We start from the raw sequence: 16,751 nt of genomic DNA, 5'->3' as shown, positions 1-16,751 counted from the left end.
AATGGAGCCATGTTGGAGCTGCCAAAAACTGCAGTTTCTCTAGTGGCCACGTGATGGCCTGATGGAGCATTTTAGTAGATTATCTGAGTGGTGAGTAAAATATGAATTTTTTTTAGTATGTTGCTTTGCACTAATTAGCAGATATGTGTGTTGGTGCACTGCCAGTATTGGCTGATAACTAAACACTCCGTCTGCTGTCTAAAAAACTCATGGCAGCATGGCATGCATTCCCAGGAAAAACTCACCTATTCATTCAAGCACTTTTTCCCTTGTCTGTGTGCCTTCTATCTAATATTCATACTCTGATGAACACATCAGAGAGCAACTCAGCGTTCAGTATCTTTCCCAAGGATACTTTGGCGAGCAGCAAGGGATCAAACCACCAACCATCCAATTAATAGATGACTTGTTCGACCTCCTGAGCCACAACCACCCTAACCTAACCCTTTAGTCTCTTAATCATCAACCAAGTTCCTGGTGCGGAGTTTGGCTTATGCGTCTGACAACACACCCACACCCACCTAACATGCATGCCTTTGGACTGTGGGAGTAGAACATCTGAACTCAATACAGAAAGACCCCAGCTGGGAACAAAGTCCAAGTCACAGTATGGCGACACAGTTAATTGGGCCGATGAACCTTCTTCCTCCAATGTAAGTGGTCAAACCAGGAGACATTAAATATCAGTATCGAAGAGTTTTATGGAAGCAAGCAGGCCGGAGTCACTGAACAGGAAACGTTACGTAACTTTTGCCCGCATGCAGAATGGAATCTAAACCGCCTTGGCACTAAATGATGGAGATTCCCCGTCATTTTAAAATCCCGTATCCATGTGATACAACGTGCATCTGTGAAGGAAAACTTATCCTCTGCATTATGGCAAAAACAGAGGCTTTATTTCCAGGATTCATCTGTAATTTGCTCTTGGATGAAACTTGTCTTCCTCCAGACCCATGCAGATGTATTTTTTTCCAACATGGAAGTGGAATAAGTGGACTCAGGTTTTTGCATTTAGTTACGCTCAATCGGAGTTTCTATTAAACCTCAAAAAGTGTTTTTATTCCCTCTGTGTACACTGTGTAATGCTGAGTAAACCTTGGTGATTGATTTATGGGATTGCTTCCTGTTATGGCCTGCAGTGAACACACCTTTAAAACTCTCCCAACGAATTTCATGCAAATCAGCAGGCGGGCCCCTCCTCAGTGCTTTGAATAGAGTATCATTTCACCCCCGGCTGCTGATTAGTTATGATAAGACAAAGGCTCAGCCTTCCTCTTCCTCCTTTGTTTCTTTCTTTCGCTTGTTGAGTAAGAGGCTCGTCAGTTGCATTAAATATTTGCATAAGTTCTACAGAGCCTTGTTGACCTTTGGAAGGTCTCCAAAACATTCCAGTTTCTTCCTGATGAGAAAAAAGTTTTTATCAGCTTTTAGGTAAGATCCAAAAACCCTGGAGTAGAAAAATAACCCCATCTAACCAAAGCACCTCAATTATTTGTCAGCTAAGATGGAAATCACAAACGGTTTGTTGGATTTGCATAACGTCTCCCCAAAGAGGGAGGTGAACAAAGCGGACGGGGGGCCTCCTATCTATACGTCCTCCTCCTCATCAACATGTGAAGTGTCTGCGGTCAATGGCGGAGGGGATTTACTCGCACAATAAAGACAGATGCCACCTTTTATCTGCTTAACGGAAGAGAGGCCGAGCGCGTGGCACTTGACCGCCGCCGTCGTCGTGCGTTGTTGGCGTGTAATGACGTCCTCCCTCCCAGCAGACTGTTGTGGTGACAGGCCCGGCTTTCTCTTTTCTTTTTAGCTGACGTTGGAGGAGGGAGAGAGGCTTTTCTTTTCCCAAAACAGCCTTTGTTTGTCCCTCTGTGAATAAGGGAAGCTGAAGTAGTTCGGAGACGAAGAAAACCTGATTTTTGGTGTTAAATTCAAACTCCGCTTGGAGACAAACTTTTGAATCAATCAGTCAGTGCTGATGCCTGATGTTCAGCAGGGTGGTCTGAGTGTAAAGGATGCATGAATCTGATTGATTTCTAATTGGAATGGATGAAGATAGAAGCTGGAAGAACTGTTAAATATTTAAAAAGTAGTTAACCAAAGATAACTTGATATATCAAAATTTCAGCTCCTCAAGTATAAGAGGGCAATAAAACAACAAATGCCATGATTTTTATGACTGGTTTCAGTGGGCTCATACTGGGACTCTCACACATGTCCTTCCACTTTAAAAGCTCTTACATAAAACCCCATTTATGAGCCTCAAACTCTTAAACTCAAGTGTTTCTGCTGCTCCAACCTGCAGCTACCCAATCTTCAATGACATGAAGACATCTCCAGTGAGAACATGGAGTTATGCAAATCATCCACAGACCACCAACCCCTCTCTCCCTCTCTGATTGTGGCTGAGTGACACAGACAAAGACAGAGGGCCCTGAAATGGTCCATTTGATTCTTGATGGTGTTTGCTTCAGAATGAGCAACATCTGCCCAGCACAGCAGCAGCTCCCAAACTCTGGAGGCCTGACTCAGCCGGACCGGGATCCTAATAATGACAGGAGGCAAGTGTCAGAGGTGATTTGTGACAACAAGAGTGAAAGGAAAGGTTCATAAGATGGCAGTGAGACCTGGAGCGATACATGTGGTTTGGCTCTGACAAAAAGACAAGCTGAGGATGCTCAGATTTTAATTGGGAGCAACCAGAATGGACAGGAAACGAGTAGTTTGTCTCAGTTGGAGACAAAGTTAGAGAGGCGAGGCTGAGGTGGTTTGGACATCCGCAGATTAGGGATGGTGGATATACTGCAGAAAGGGTGTCGAAGCAAGAAGAAGACCATAGAGGAGATCCATGGATGTAGTGAAGGACGGTACAGAGAGAGGGGGACATCTTTTAAAATTGTGTTTTGTATTGTAAAATAAGGTTGTTCGATTTTTTTTAAGTCTGTTTTTATTTATGTTAGTTTTATGCCAGATCTAATGGGACTCAGCGGGGCAATTACTTTTTCACAAGTAGGTTTTTCCCCTTAATAAATGAAATATAATTTTAAAACCGTGTTTTATGTTTACTCTGGTGATCAGAAACATATCTCAGTGAGACACATATGCAGAAAGACCATTAATCTGTGCACTGTAGTTTGCATGAAATTAACATCATCTCAGAATATTTAGATTTAAACTGTTATAGATATTGGAAGAATTACAAGAACATTAACAGGGCCTCAGATTTTAATAATAGATTTTTAAAATACTATAAAAGAAATTATATATATCATAAATATATGTTTATAAAAATATTAAAGGAAGAAATACTTATATGTTGACATAATAAATAAAGAAATTCCTGTATAAAGTAGCTAATAATCTCGGTCAGTGTGTGACTAACATATGGCCCCTGTGATGTGACCCGTGGTTATACTGAGATTTAAAGCCTCTTCAGCGGCTCCATGATCCGGATCCAGTATGAATCCAGTCCGTGGTTTGCAGATATCACACACACACACACACACACACCGGGGCTGGTCGGTGAGAAGAGAAGCACAAAATGCTTTTTATTCAGCAGCGCGCTCGCTGAGGAGCGGACAAACCCTCCGACGTCTCTGTGCGCGTATCAGCGGACCTGAGCAGCTCTCAGCTTCTCTCTGAAATCGGTACCAACCGGCTTTTATTCCCAGCGCTACGGACTGTACGGACTCGGCTCTTTAAGTCTACTTTTCTCTCCCACTTTCATTTAAGTCTGCTTTTTGCTCTCCAGCCTGCACGGGACGGCGGCTTTTCCTCACAGGTGGGTCCATCATCTACTCCGTTGCGCTGTTTTGCGCTGTGACCGCAGCCGTCAGTGTGCGCTAAATCCTGCGGAAAGTTTCCTTCTCTCTTCTCCGGTGTTTGCTTAACACTTTTAAAATGAGGTCAAGCGGTTTCTGCCCGCAGCTGGAGCCTTTTCAGGCACAAGTGCAGTGAAGTTTTTTGTTGTTTTTTTACATTTATTTTAATGGATAACTTGGGCGACTTTGAGCTGCTGCTCTCTCCTTTTTAAGTCGGTCTTTTTAATTGGCTTCTCATTAACTACCCTCAGTGTGAAGGTAATTAAAAGGAGTGACCAGTCAGGCTGGGGACGGAGGGAAGTGGGCACCATATGGTGTGTGTGAGACGGAGACAGACGTTTCAGTTTTGCTCTTCAGGGCTTAATTGTGTAATTGAAACCCTTGTGAGTTGGTGGTTTGGTGATACATCACAGCACTGCTGCAATATTCTGATCACATGTGGACTTTACACTCCCTGACTTTTTGTTTTTGGAGGGAAAGCTTCAGATCAACGGGGTGTCAGGTCTGTGGAACCAGAGTACTTTTAATGAAGTTGCAAGCTTCCCAACTGCAGCTCTGCCCCTGCTCTCCACTTTAGCTGTCAGTTTAAATCAGTGGCAGGAAATTATTTGGAAAAGCTTATCCTGTCATTCCAACTTGGACAAAATCACTTAAATTGTGGGAAGTGTTTACAGTCTTCCTCATAAACAGTGGATCAAAATCCGAATTATGTTCATTGTCAAATTTGTCTTATTGCCATAGTGGAGAAAACATACTGGTACAGAAATGGAGTATATGGTATTTACAGTATGTAGATTATGTACATCTATATAAATACTCACAATATGAATGCACACGTACATATGTTAGGATACAAATGAGAAATTAAGACCTATGTAAAGGTTATGGGGAGTAAATGTAGTCAACTAGTCACTTTATTGGTACTTTAACTAGACTTGTAGTCAAGACCACCTAAACCAAGACTAAGACAATACCAAGACCAGAGGGTATCGAGACCAAGACGAAACCAAGACAGACCGAGTCAAGACAAAGTCGAGACCGAGACAAAAAAAGTCTTTAAACCTGCAGTTTAAAGACTTTTTTGCTGATTCGTTTACAGGTGTCAGGCATATTTATGTGTTTTTGTGATGCACTCGCACAGCCCTCCTCACCGCTGTCTGCTGTCTCACTCACTTACTGAGAGGACAGACGCACACTCCACTTGACTGTTGCGTCTCTCACCCTCTCTGTTTTTTACACAATGATATTATCCTATATCCTCGCATGTGATTGGCCACAATATGGAGGGATTGGAGTATAGCTGAGCCACTGTGTGAGAGCTGAGCAGCGAAAGGAAATCAAGTGAGGAGCCGGCTCTCGCTCAATGGGAGTCGACTCTTCTGATTCACTACAAAGCACTCTCTAAGCACGCTCTTAGAGCTGATGCTTTTGCGCATGACACATTATCGAACGTTACGTTGTGTGTCATGGATACTGTTGATTCCAAATCTCCCGACCACTATGTTGATCTGAGAAAGCAAGACCGAGACACCAGGACAAGACAAGATCGAGGGATCCGAGACTAAGACAAGACCAAGACCAAAGTCTGTCAAGACCAAGACCGGTCTCGAGACATCCAACTCTAACTTTAACTAGTGCTGGAAGCTAATTTTTTAATTGATTACTTGCTGGACAGTCAATTTCAAAATAAAAGCTTCCAAAAATGGACCCCTTTCAGAGGATTTGCTCATTTAATTTAAAATTCAACTTTCCAGGAAAACAAAAGGTGCCACGCAAAGATATCAGAATGCTCAGTTCTCATAATTTCTTGATGTTTTTGTGCTTGAAAACTGTGTTGTTGTCAGTTTCGAGGGAGAGCAGACTTTCCTTGCTTCTAATTAAAACAAACAGGAGCCACTCTGCAAGCCAACACAGGAGCCTGGATTGCTAATGAAAGAATTTACAGGGAAACAAGAAGCCAGGGCTGATTTCACCAATCTCATAAAAAGCTGTGGGAGAACACAATGAGCCCCGGTCAGCTGTGAACAGGAAAAAAAAATACTGGCCCTCGTCCAGCCGTTTCACACACTGCATCCTTCCTAACCCCGGCCCTCCCGCTTCATCCTCGCATCTGACTGAAACAGAAGGCACTAGCAGAGGACAAACAAGTCATATTCATCACTTTTAGCAGAAGTCTCCCAACTCAATGTAAAATCCTTATTTTTGCTTTTAAAACCAAGAACAAAGAAGCTTCATCTTCTTTTATTTGGCTTTTATGCCTCCCCCTCTCATCTCTGACTGCATCTGGCAGCTTAAATACCCACAATTTCTGATATGTGGCACGTGTAAACCACGAGGTCTGTGATGATTTAAACCGAAACAAGCCGTTAAGGAAGGAAGTTTCTGTTTTACACCCAAAGAAGCTCAGCCCAGAAATTAAATACACAGATTTTCCCAAACAGATACCAGAAACCAGCTTTTTAAAAATATCTAAAAAGAGAAAAAAAACAATAACAGAGCTCTGGGATGTTGAATTTAGAAAATGTAGTGAGGAACGAGTGTCAAGTTCAATACAACTGACTGCAAACTGAAAAGTTATCCAGCAGGCAGCTTTGATAATCAATGTTGAAGGAGGTTGTTGAAGAATACATTCACTTTATTTCCTCATTAATAAAAAATGAAGCAAAAAAAACCCAAACCTGCACTTCCTCTAGTGGCCACTTGAGCCTGCTTCCAAAAAAATGAGTCAATCCCCATAGACTCCGATTGTAACGTTATAGCATTTAAAACCACATTTACAGCCTGATTGTGGCTTTTCTGGATAGCTCCCATCATCATAACAACTGTGCTGTGATTTTCTTTTGGTTTGTTTTCTTCTTTTTTAGCTAGCTTTTCCTTGTTGTTGCTCTCTTCAAAGTGTTGTTCATTCATCTGATTGGTTCAGTTCAGTCCTCAGTACACAGAGGTTCATTTAATGACCTACAAAGTATCTCATATGCGCCAGCTTCCATGGAGCACTTCCCAGATGGCTCCATGTAACAAACAATTTGGCACATCAGGTCAGCAGAAGTCGACCTGCATAAAACATGTTGGGTTTCTGCACATGTGGCAGCATCTGTAATTTTTTTTTTTTTGTGTGTGTTCTCTGCTCCTTGCTTGGGGAGCAACGTTTAAGATGTGATTAAGCCCCTTCAACGTCAATTAAGACTGAAGCTGATCGAGGGGAACGAGACGATAACTGTGCTGGCAACAAAAGGCAAGGATGGCCACTCCAGATGTAGTCGGAGCTTAATGGACACCGGAGAAGTCTCTCCACACGGTGGCCATAATCTCCAGGCGCTTACCTGGGAAGTTATTTTTGAAGTGTTATTTGAATTTATTCATTTCAATCTCTGTGGTTACCAAAATGTAAAAGAAAAAAAGTCAGAAATAGCATCACTGGTAAAATCTGATTTAAAAAGCATGGAACAGATCTGCTGATTGTACCTCAGAATAAGACTTTAATGCTTCTAACACTCTGTTTGCTGTTAAGATTCTTCCATGTGTTTTAATTTGTGATTTTTCTGAGGTTTATTATATCTGACTTATGTGTCTCAGAGAAGCAACTTGTGCTGCAATGGTGGTTTGACTTGTTTCATTGGTTTTTGATCATAGACGTAGGACGTGACGTCACAGTTTGCCCTTCTGTAAGGTCCTTTTGTAAAACCGTACATGATGAGTGAGGAAACTAATGGCACTTATCGGCTAACAACTAGTGACTGACAGGTCCTCAGCCCTGGATAATCCTCCTTTCTGACTCTAATAATGACTGTAAATTGCAAAGTTACCTCCATGTTTTATTCAAGATGACCTGAAAGAAGCAATCAAGCCCATAAAATCATCAGGAAAGTGTTTATAGAGAAGCTCGTGGAGAAAGTGATGCATTTGATAAAAGAAGGGAGCAGATAGGGCTATTCTGTTTATTGGTTTGCCTTTATTATAATTTTCTTCTTTGTAACATTATGATCAATAATAATAATAATGTTTGGTGTTGGTGGTAGTGGTTTGGTTATTCGTAATGGTGATGGGGGAGAAGGGTGGTTGTTGGCAGTAGGAGTAGCAGTAGTTGTGGTATCAGTAGTAGCAGGTAGTCATGGTGATAGTGGTATAAATAGTAGTGGTGGGGGTATGAATAAAAAATAAAGTGTAGTGGTGGTATTAGTGGTGAAAGTTAATAATGGTGGTAGTAGTGCTATTATTGTAATTATTGATGCTGTTGCAGTTGTTAACAGTGGTATAAAAGCATGTTTTAATCTATATTGCTTCTCAATGATGTCACTTGGACTGAATAAAGACTCACACAGTACATCCTTACATGCAGCAAGTAAACCTGAAGTCGCAACTAGAGGCACCGCCCCTTGCTGGCAATTTAAAAAGAATGCAAGTTAGTCTGAGCCGTACTCCTTCTGGAGGAGAGAACACTCCAGACTGTTCACTGATTAAATGTAATTTTAAACGCTAATGCTTACGTAGCATTAGGTGGCTACTGTACAACCATCATTTTGTTTTGTCATCAAGGATCATGTAGTTGTACTAGCACAGGTACAGACTGCTAAATTTTGTTGTTGTTTTTTTGTTTGTTTGTTTTTTAATGCTCTAAAGTGGAGCACTTTAACACTGGAGTCTATGGAGATTGATTAACTTTTAGAGGCAGTCTCAAGGAACTGCAGGAGGAGGCTGTTTGGACTTTTTGGTTGCTGTATTTAATCTGAATATATCAAAGCCAAAAATTGTAACCCCTGTGTGGCCCTTTAAAAATGCACCCCTTCCGAGCCCTGGGGACCATAAATGGTCCCGCCCCAAAAGTGCAATAAAAAGATTATATATTCATATTTTTTTCCACTTTAAATTGGTCAGTCTTTTAAAACTACTTCTCCCTGAAATATTCATATAAAGTTTTAATTATATTTTCGTTGTTTTAACCCTTTAAATCCCAGTTTTATTACATGAGCGCCGTTTTTTTAGCCCCAAAAAACAAAAAACTAAATATTTTCCAAAAAAAACATTTGAAGTAATATTTCTTTGTTATTATAATTAGGCCTTTAGATGGACTAAAGATTGGCACCAACAGTCATTTCGATCGCCTTTTTTTTTTTTTTTTTTTCAGGACCAGAAAATGGTCTCCAGGCGGCAAATGCTCCTCCTCTAGGCCGAAATAAGTGCATGTTGCCGGGGTAAGTCGCGACGATCACCGGGGCACGATCACCGGGGACTGCTTTTTCCAGCCCGCACGTCCGATACCACGTGACAACAAATACGTCATTTCCTGTTGACTAAAAAAAAAAAAGCACCCTCTAACGGTCCTAGGGACCGAAAAATGGTCCCGCCCGATCAGCGGGCGAAGCCGCTGCTGCACGCCGGAAATGAGGCTTCGTTTCCCGCAGGTCTATCCAAGCAGCCCGCTGTTTTCCAGCAGGGATCAAATGTGGAGCAAGGGCGCCACCCGGTGGACAAATAAAAAAATTACAACTCTAAGGCCAGTACTGCAAGCGGAAGCGGAAACATAACCGATCACGATCGATTTGACCGTAATTTTTTTGCCGTGAAAAATAGCGTTTATAATGGGTTTCAATGGGGCACAAATCGACCACTAGGACCGATAGTGTAAGTTTATCGCTAGCTTAGCCACTGAAGCTAATTTCCGGAAGTCAGACTTGAATTTTGAAATGAAATTATGCCAAACTTTTTTTTAGAGAATTTGGCTATATTCCATTCAACACAGTGCAAATGGCTTGTAACTGAAAACCTAAAGGGACCATTTATGGTCCCAGGGCCACACAGGTTAAGGCTGGTTTTACCATATAAAGTTTAAAATGTATGTATTATAGAAATGGGCTCAATGTGGTCATAAATATTTTGTACTTGTAAATCAGTTTCGTATATGTAAAAATAATTTGTGTGTGCGTAACAAAGATTTGTGTGTGGACTTAGCCAAAAAAAAAAACCCTGCAAGTTACAAGTACGAATTTTGACACTATTTTTCTTCCTTTTATCTGATTGACCAATGTCATGTCAATCACAAATGTAACAATCCAATCAGAGAACAGATGGGTTTGGCTGTCGGAGGGGCGCTTTTTTGAACTGGTCCTTGAAGGGTAATACAGTTTGAAGCTGGAGGGTCTCTATATAAATATCTGATAGCAGCTAGGTCCCCTAACTTTCAGTAGCTGTTGAAAGGATAAAGTTGTGGTATATCAGTGGTTAGAAATACCATTATTACTTTAGGATTAGTTTAACACAAAGTTACTGTGAGTCACAGTGCGCAGCATAAATGTGCGCAGCATAAAAGTCCTTTCACATCGGATGCAGGATGTGCTGCTAATGCTAACTGCTAACTAAAAGCAAAAGATCCAGAATTTGTTGCGCTGGCTGCTGGGCTCTGTGGGTTTTTGCAGCAGCTCTACCTGTACTAGAAGCACCTGCTCCTTGTCGTTTCTATCTCTGACTTTATGTCCTCTACAAGAGTTTCTGTTTTTTTTTGCTAGTTCTTCAAATGTTAAAAACATCTATGCTAATTCATAACGAAGACAGCTTTGTAATGAAGACTGTCATTTCCAAAACACTGCCCGCCCCCACCCCGCAGCGCTGTTGAAAAGGCTGTGGAAGTCCCCGTATTAAACACGTAGACCTGTGACACAAAAATCACCAAACTCGGACGACCACAGACTGTTTTCCTTCGTGGTGATTAAGGAAAACGCTGGGTTGGCATGTTCAAAAAAGCGCCCCTCTGACAGCCAAACCCATCTGTTCTCTGATTGGATTGTTACATTTGTGATTGACACGACATTGACCAATCAGATGAAAGGAAGAAAAATGGGGTCAAAATTCGTACTTGTAACTCGCAGGGGTTTTTTTTTTTTTTGGCTAAGTCCACACACAAATCTTTTTTACGCACACACAATTTTATTTATTTATTTTTTTTTTACACATACAAATCCTGATTTACAAGTACAAAACCAATTTACAAGTACAAAATATTTATGACCACATTTTGAGCCCATACATAGAAGCTTTGCAAGACCTTTATGTATGTGTGTGTGTGTCTGTGTGTTTTGGACTCGTGTGCTGGAAAGCTGTTGAGCAGAGACACCATGTGCAGTCTGGCCCTGACAGTAATCAGTCAATGAATAATGAACACACATGCACGCACACACACAAAGATACCAAACAGCTGTCAATGGCAGGTTTCTGTGTGTGTGTGTGTGTGTGTGTGTGTGTGTGTGTGTGTGTGTGTGTGTGTGTGTGTGCTAACTCTATCAGTTGAGTGCAGCTGCATGCCTGCCTGTAGCAATTATGTTCTCGCTAAATAAGAGCCAGTGCTGAGAGGTGTGTGTGTGTGTGTGTGTGTGTGGATCAGCACATATCATTAGGCGATTAACTTACTCAAAGGATAGCCGCATGATTGTGTGTATGCGGACACACATGCAGTTTGAACTGTGTGTAATATAAACCAGCTGAGGGACAACATGAGCCTTTAGGAGTCTCTCTGCACACACACGTTGCATTTCACTCACCCTTTTTATCTCTACCCACACAACTCGGCAATTTTTTCTTGCTGCTCACACTCATGCACATACACACAGTCACAGGCACATATGGCCTCTTCTCAGGGCCCATATGTATTTATCCTCCCACATGAGCCAATCACTCTTTGAGATCCTCAAAGGCTCTCTCTCTCACACACACACACACACACACCTACACCTACACCTATAAACACTCACTAACCCCATAGGTACCCACAGGCCTTCTCCTTGCAGGCTTTTTCATGGTTAATTTGCTGCTCAATAGGTCAAGAGGGAAAGGCAGGCATCAGTCTCTCTCTCACTCACTCACTCACTCACACACACACACACACACACACACACACACACACACACACACACAGTCATGCCTCACCTCATGGTGCGTTCCCCAGACAGATGTGACTTCAGTGATTTACCGCGCCTGTTGGGTCAACAATGCCTTTGTTGTTGCGGTCTGAAGCGGCTGCATGTTTGTCAGGAAACGCTTTTAATTGACCGTTTAGGATGTTTGTGATCCTTTCCTCATTTGTCACATGTGTTACTCGTGTCCCCAGTAATCCATTTCTCATTGTGAGAAGAAATGTTTTTAGGTATCTGGAACTTCTACAGTCTTTTACTTTTAAAAACTCATCACAAAGGAAGGCTAATAGAGCGGCTGTTTGTCTGACATTTATGAATGAAAACCAAAAGGTGAAGGACTAAGTCAAAATTTATGGAAATACGCCAAAGTTACTTTTGTATGTGATGTGTATCACAAAGCTGTAGTTTGTTTACTCGGGTCCAGATCAGTTGATCTGATTTGATCTGTCAAACCAAGCTACAGGAAAAAGCTACAAGCAAACTCAAAACGACCCATAATGCATCATTACAAACTATGTGAGAATGTTCAGTCTCATTGGCCAGATGTGTTTGGGGCGGGTGCAACAGAGTTAAATACAAGACGATGATGTTGGAGACTATTGGAGAACCTGGAGAATTTACCTTCCTTTCATGGCTAGTTGCTAACTCGTGCTAAACATCTATGGGACACATCCCAGAATGCAAAGTGTTTAGCTTAAACTTGCAAGGTACACCTTTTAGTTGTGTCTGATTAAGATTGGATTAAATTGACAAATTCAATAAACGAACCGTGCTGACTTCATTTGGAACTGCATCGAGGTCTTTGTGCCAGAGTGTGATTACTGTGTTCACATCTGCACAAACGAGCCGCACCAAGGAGGACAACTGACTAAACACCACAGGTGTGAAAGGGCTGTCTGTAGGTTCTTCCTGGGTTCTACATCCCAAACCATTTCTTCAAGACAGAAGTTAGCTGTGCTATTATTAGTTCAGGAAGGGAATTTCCCCATTCGTTTTCTCTATTCAGAAAATCTTTACAGTAAGGTTTTGCAGACACGTGACCACTACCCACATGACGTTTAATGTGTAACTGTGACAGTCATGATGATAAAGTAGGATTGTTAGTGGTTGTGAGGGTTTGATCCCAGTAGTATAACGTGAGTAAGGCCCTAGTCGTGCAGGCCTGCAGACTGGTCCACGTATTCCACAAACCAGTATTCCCCAACTTGTTGCTTTAGTTGGTGCTGTAGTTGTTATAAGATTGGAAGTGACGGACCACAGATACACTCCGAGCTGCAGTGAAACTGTGAAAAAGTGTAACAGCACAAGTGGAGAAGGCTGAACTTCTCCACCTTCTCACATTAGAAGTTGCACCATTTGAAACATGTTGACTGCAGTGCTGTTCACAGCTTTTACTCTGAAGGTGAACATTCTCCATTTCCAAATCCCTATGGATCCATCCATTCTCTTCCACTTATCCTTATCAGGGATGCGGGGGGCCTGGAGCCTGTCTCGGCTGCCAACAGGCGAGAGGCGGGGTACACCCCGGACAGGTTGTCTTTCTGATGCAGGATGGAAGATATGAATGGGATATTTACTCCTGGAGCCTCACTGCATACATGGCGTCAACAGCCCTTCGAGCCTTGCACTAAAATTTGTGGTGACGCGAGTAACCCAGCAGCCAAATGCAAACAAAAAGGAGCTCCTGCCTTTTACTTTAATAACTTACCATTGTTGCTGCCGTAATGACGCATTGCTTTTACACAAGAGCGAAGGACGGACGTGAGCGAGAAAGGGCTAAAAATGAAGCGATAGACACCTGCGTGCTGCTCTCCATCACACAAAGAGACAGCCAAGGAGTGGGCCTCTTTAAAGCAGCAGCAACTCTGGCTCTAAATGTCCCACTGAGGCATGATGTGCAGCGTGTGCGTAGGTTTAACGTATTGTACATATTCTCCGAGGTTGCATTGCTAATGTGCTGTAACTGTTTTCAGAAAACAGTTTTCATAGTTTTGTGTGTCCAGTGTGTGAAGTTGAGGAGTCACGTTTTTGTTTGTTGTCTAAAGCATCTGGACTTAAGTTTCTTGAAGACGTTTCATCTCTCATCCGAGAAGCATCTTTAGTTCTAAGAGACTAAGAGACTCCAATGACCTGGATGACTGAGAACCTTCAGACTTTCTGCTTGTTATCTAAACACTGGTTATACCTGCTTCATGCAACTTCATAGGTTAAATGAAAGAATTGAATAATTTAAAGTGTAAATTAAATGTTTTCTAGCAAATAAAGAGCTTCTTCATGAACATCTTTTCATATTTTTTTTTCTATGTTTTACCGTGAATTGTCTCAGCCATCTTACTGAGGTCTTATCATTATTGATATCTTCCCTCTATGATGTAACTGGTTATCAGAGCCTCTACTCAGCTAACAATCTTATCTCTTCCTCCTCGTGTCCCAGTTTGATGACATTACGTAACACCTCTTCTCTCTTCCTTCTTTCCCCCCTCCTGCAGGTTCTGGGTTTTCCCTGTGATGACCTCACTGCTGTTTCCTGGCCACGCCCACGCTGCAATGAAGGACCTCTCCTCCTCCTCTTCCTCTTCCACCTCTCCTCTCAACTCCCTCCTCCACTACCCGTCCTCCAAAACCTCCGTGGCGCCCTTTTCCCCATCCACCGGCCCCGCGTCCTCTCGTGGATCGGCCCTGTCCTCGACGCCTCTCTCCAAGCCGCAGCCCTTCTGCCTGCAAACGGGGCCGCACCTCATCGCCAGCATGCAGCTGCAGAAGCTCAACTCACACTACCAAAACCTTGCCAGTGCCTCTGGCGGACACTCTGGGCCTGGAGGGCCTCAAAGAGGCTTTGGACCCCCGCAGCTGGGAGCGGGTAATCAGCTGTTGGCACCGTCTGGAGGCCTTGGAGGAGGCGGGATGGGTGTCGGGATTGGCATGGCCAACCAAAGTTCCAGCGCTGGTGGGATTATCGACTTTGACCCTGTGGACGAGGAGGTCCTCATGTCTCTGGTGGTGGAGCTAGGTTTGGACCGGGCCAACGAGCTGCCCGAGCTCTGGCTGGGACAGAACGAGTTCGACTTCATGTCGGACGTGCCAGCTGGATGCTGACCTATGAGGGTGGGGGAAGCACATGGATAAAGTGGAATTGATTGACAACGAGAGAGAGAGAGAGGACTTCTCTCAATGTTTGGTTTTTCTTTCCTCCCTTTGTTGGCTAATAAAACGAGGAAACAGAAGAGACGCTGACCGATGGAGAAAAGCGATTAGAGGCTCGCTCTCTGTTTCTGTTTTGCTTTCATACCCTCCTACGGGCAGACAAAAGAAAAGACAAGCTTGCTTTTGATTTTCTTGTTTCTGTAAAGGAATCAGTGCTGCTTTTCTTCACCGAGATGAAACCAGAGGTGCTCCCACTCTGAACTGTACTTCCCTTTCATGTAAAAGAGCAGAAACATCAGCAGAGTATGAGCAGAAACGAGGAGTCTAAGACTCACTCCTGCTCCTATCCTGTTTCCTCCATCGCTCCATCATTCGGCCTTAATGAAAACAAGTTGACTGACACGAGAAGAGCTGACAAAGACATCCGAGCCACCCTCTTTAGAGAGGAGTAAGGTACACCTGTTGGACTCGATCCCCCCTCTTTTCTTAGTACCGCCCTGAATTGATCAAGTGGACGATTAAGGAAAATGAGAGGCACGACTTTGTGGGAGAATTGCAAAGGATGGCAAACACTACGCTTCCTGTTTTCTTATACACAATATTAAGCTCTGGTCTCATGGGAAAGGAACTCCTGTCTCTCGGCTTCACAAAGGAAATGATTGTCTTAGACTTGGTTATCTCTGTGCACTTCTTTATTTTCTTGTTTGAATTTCGTTCAAACAGCCGTAGTCATACAACACGTTATTTAAGACGGTGGCTGATCCCCCATCAGGAGACAAGCAGACAAGGAGCACTTCTGTAGCGAACCTAAAGTCACCTCAGCGAGTTAGATCCAGAAATGTGGAATGGGTGTGTTTTGTTGTCCGGCCTGAAAGTTGATGAGGAAGGGTGGGATAGCTAGTGGCAAGGATCCTGTGCTACACGGAGCAGCAAACAAAGTCAAATTCCTATTTTTCCTGCTCTCCCGCTTTAAAACGGTCCGTTTATGTCATGACCGTTGTCGCTGCACTTCCGTGTTCCTGATGAGGAAGTGTGATTAGGCCTGGAGGCTGGTGTTAGTCCAATTTTAGTTACAATTTGGACTATTGTAGTGAAGCAGGGATGAGACCAAGCTAAGCTGCACATTTGATCTGTCCATGTTACAGAAACAGCTCCTCTGTCACTGTCTCATTGAGGTCTTTTGTTCATCTCTTATTGCAAATGAAGAATTAAACAAATCTTTGTTTTTGGTTGAAATTTATGCAAGAATCCCTCATGACCTCTTGACCTCTCTGATGCTATTAGCTGTGACCTGAAAATGAACTGTACTGTTCACCCCGAAGCAGTCCTCAAAGTGTTGGATTACACTGTAAACTACTACCAACTTAGCATGTCAAATCCATGTCTATGCCATGTGATATGGTTGAAAGCTCTGAGGGAATTATATTTTACATGTGCAACAGTTTTGTTTTGTTTTCTCTTCCCAGTTACATGAAAAGTTTCACAACATAAATCTAACATGTGAATATATGAGAATCATGTGTGCCTATCATGTGACATTGTAACAGCTGAAAAGCATTATCACATGTAAAGCAGGGTGAGGGTTTGTGACATGGAGGATAATATTGAGGTTTGAAACATTTCTGAGAAGCCAAAACCCACTATTTTGTTTTTTAATCTGAGAATGTGTTTATACGCCTTAATTTTCAAAAAATAAATAAATGTTCTCAGATGGTACTTCGCTGCGCCGCCTCTTTTGTTGTTCTGCCTTAAATGAACTCCCGTCTCTTTAAAGACCACCTATGAAATGGTCAGGTCAGCTTTGATTGGCCAGGTTCTCAGCCAAACCAAACATTAGACGTGGGCGGATTGATTCAAATGTCAATATTATATGGTACTG

The 16,751-nt window shown here is 42.7% G+C and overlaps 1 protein-coding gene across 1 annotated transcript; it reads left to right on the top strand.

Annotated features, from left to right (window-relative positions):
* Window positions 1-3,502: 3,502 nt before the first annotated feature.
* On the top strand, window positions 3,503-16,588 carry cited1 (Cbp/p300-interacting transactivator, with Glu/Asp-rich carboxy-terminal domain, 1). The gene is made up of 2 exons (XM_082511943.1): window positions 3,503-3,784; window positions 14,218-16,588. Exon 2 carries the CDS (start codon window positions 14,237-14,239, stop codon window positions 14,822-14,824), a length of 588 nt encoding a protein of 195 aa, XP_082368069.1. The 5' UTR covers window positions 3,503-3,784; window positions 14,218-14,236; the 3' UTR covers window positions 14,825-16,588.
* Window positions 16,589-16,751: the final 163 nt, after the last annotated feature.

This window comes from Aulonocara stuartgranti (assembly GCF_965226115.1).
Source record: "Aulonocara stuartgranti genome assembly, chromosome: 3".
Taxonomy (NCBI): Eukaryota; Metazoa; Chordata; class Actinopteri; order Cichliformes; family Cichlidae; genus Aulonocara; species Aulonocara stuartgranti.
Note: the sequence above shows the minus strand (reverse complement) of the source record. Positions and strands in the feature narration are given on the sequence as shown.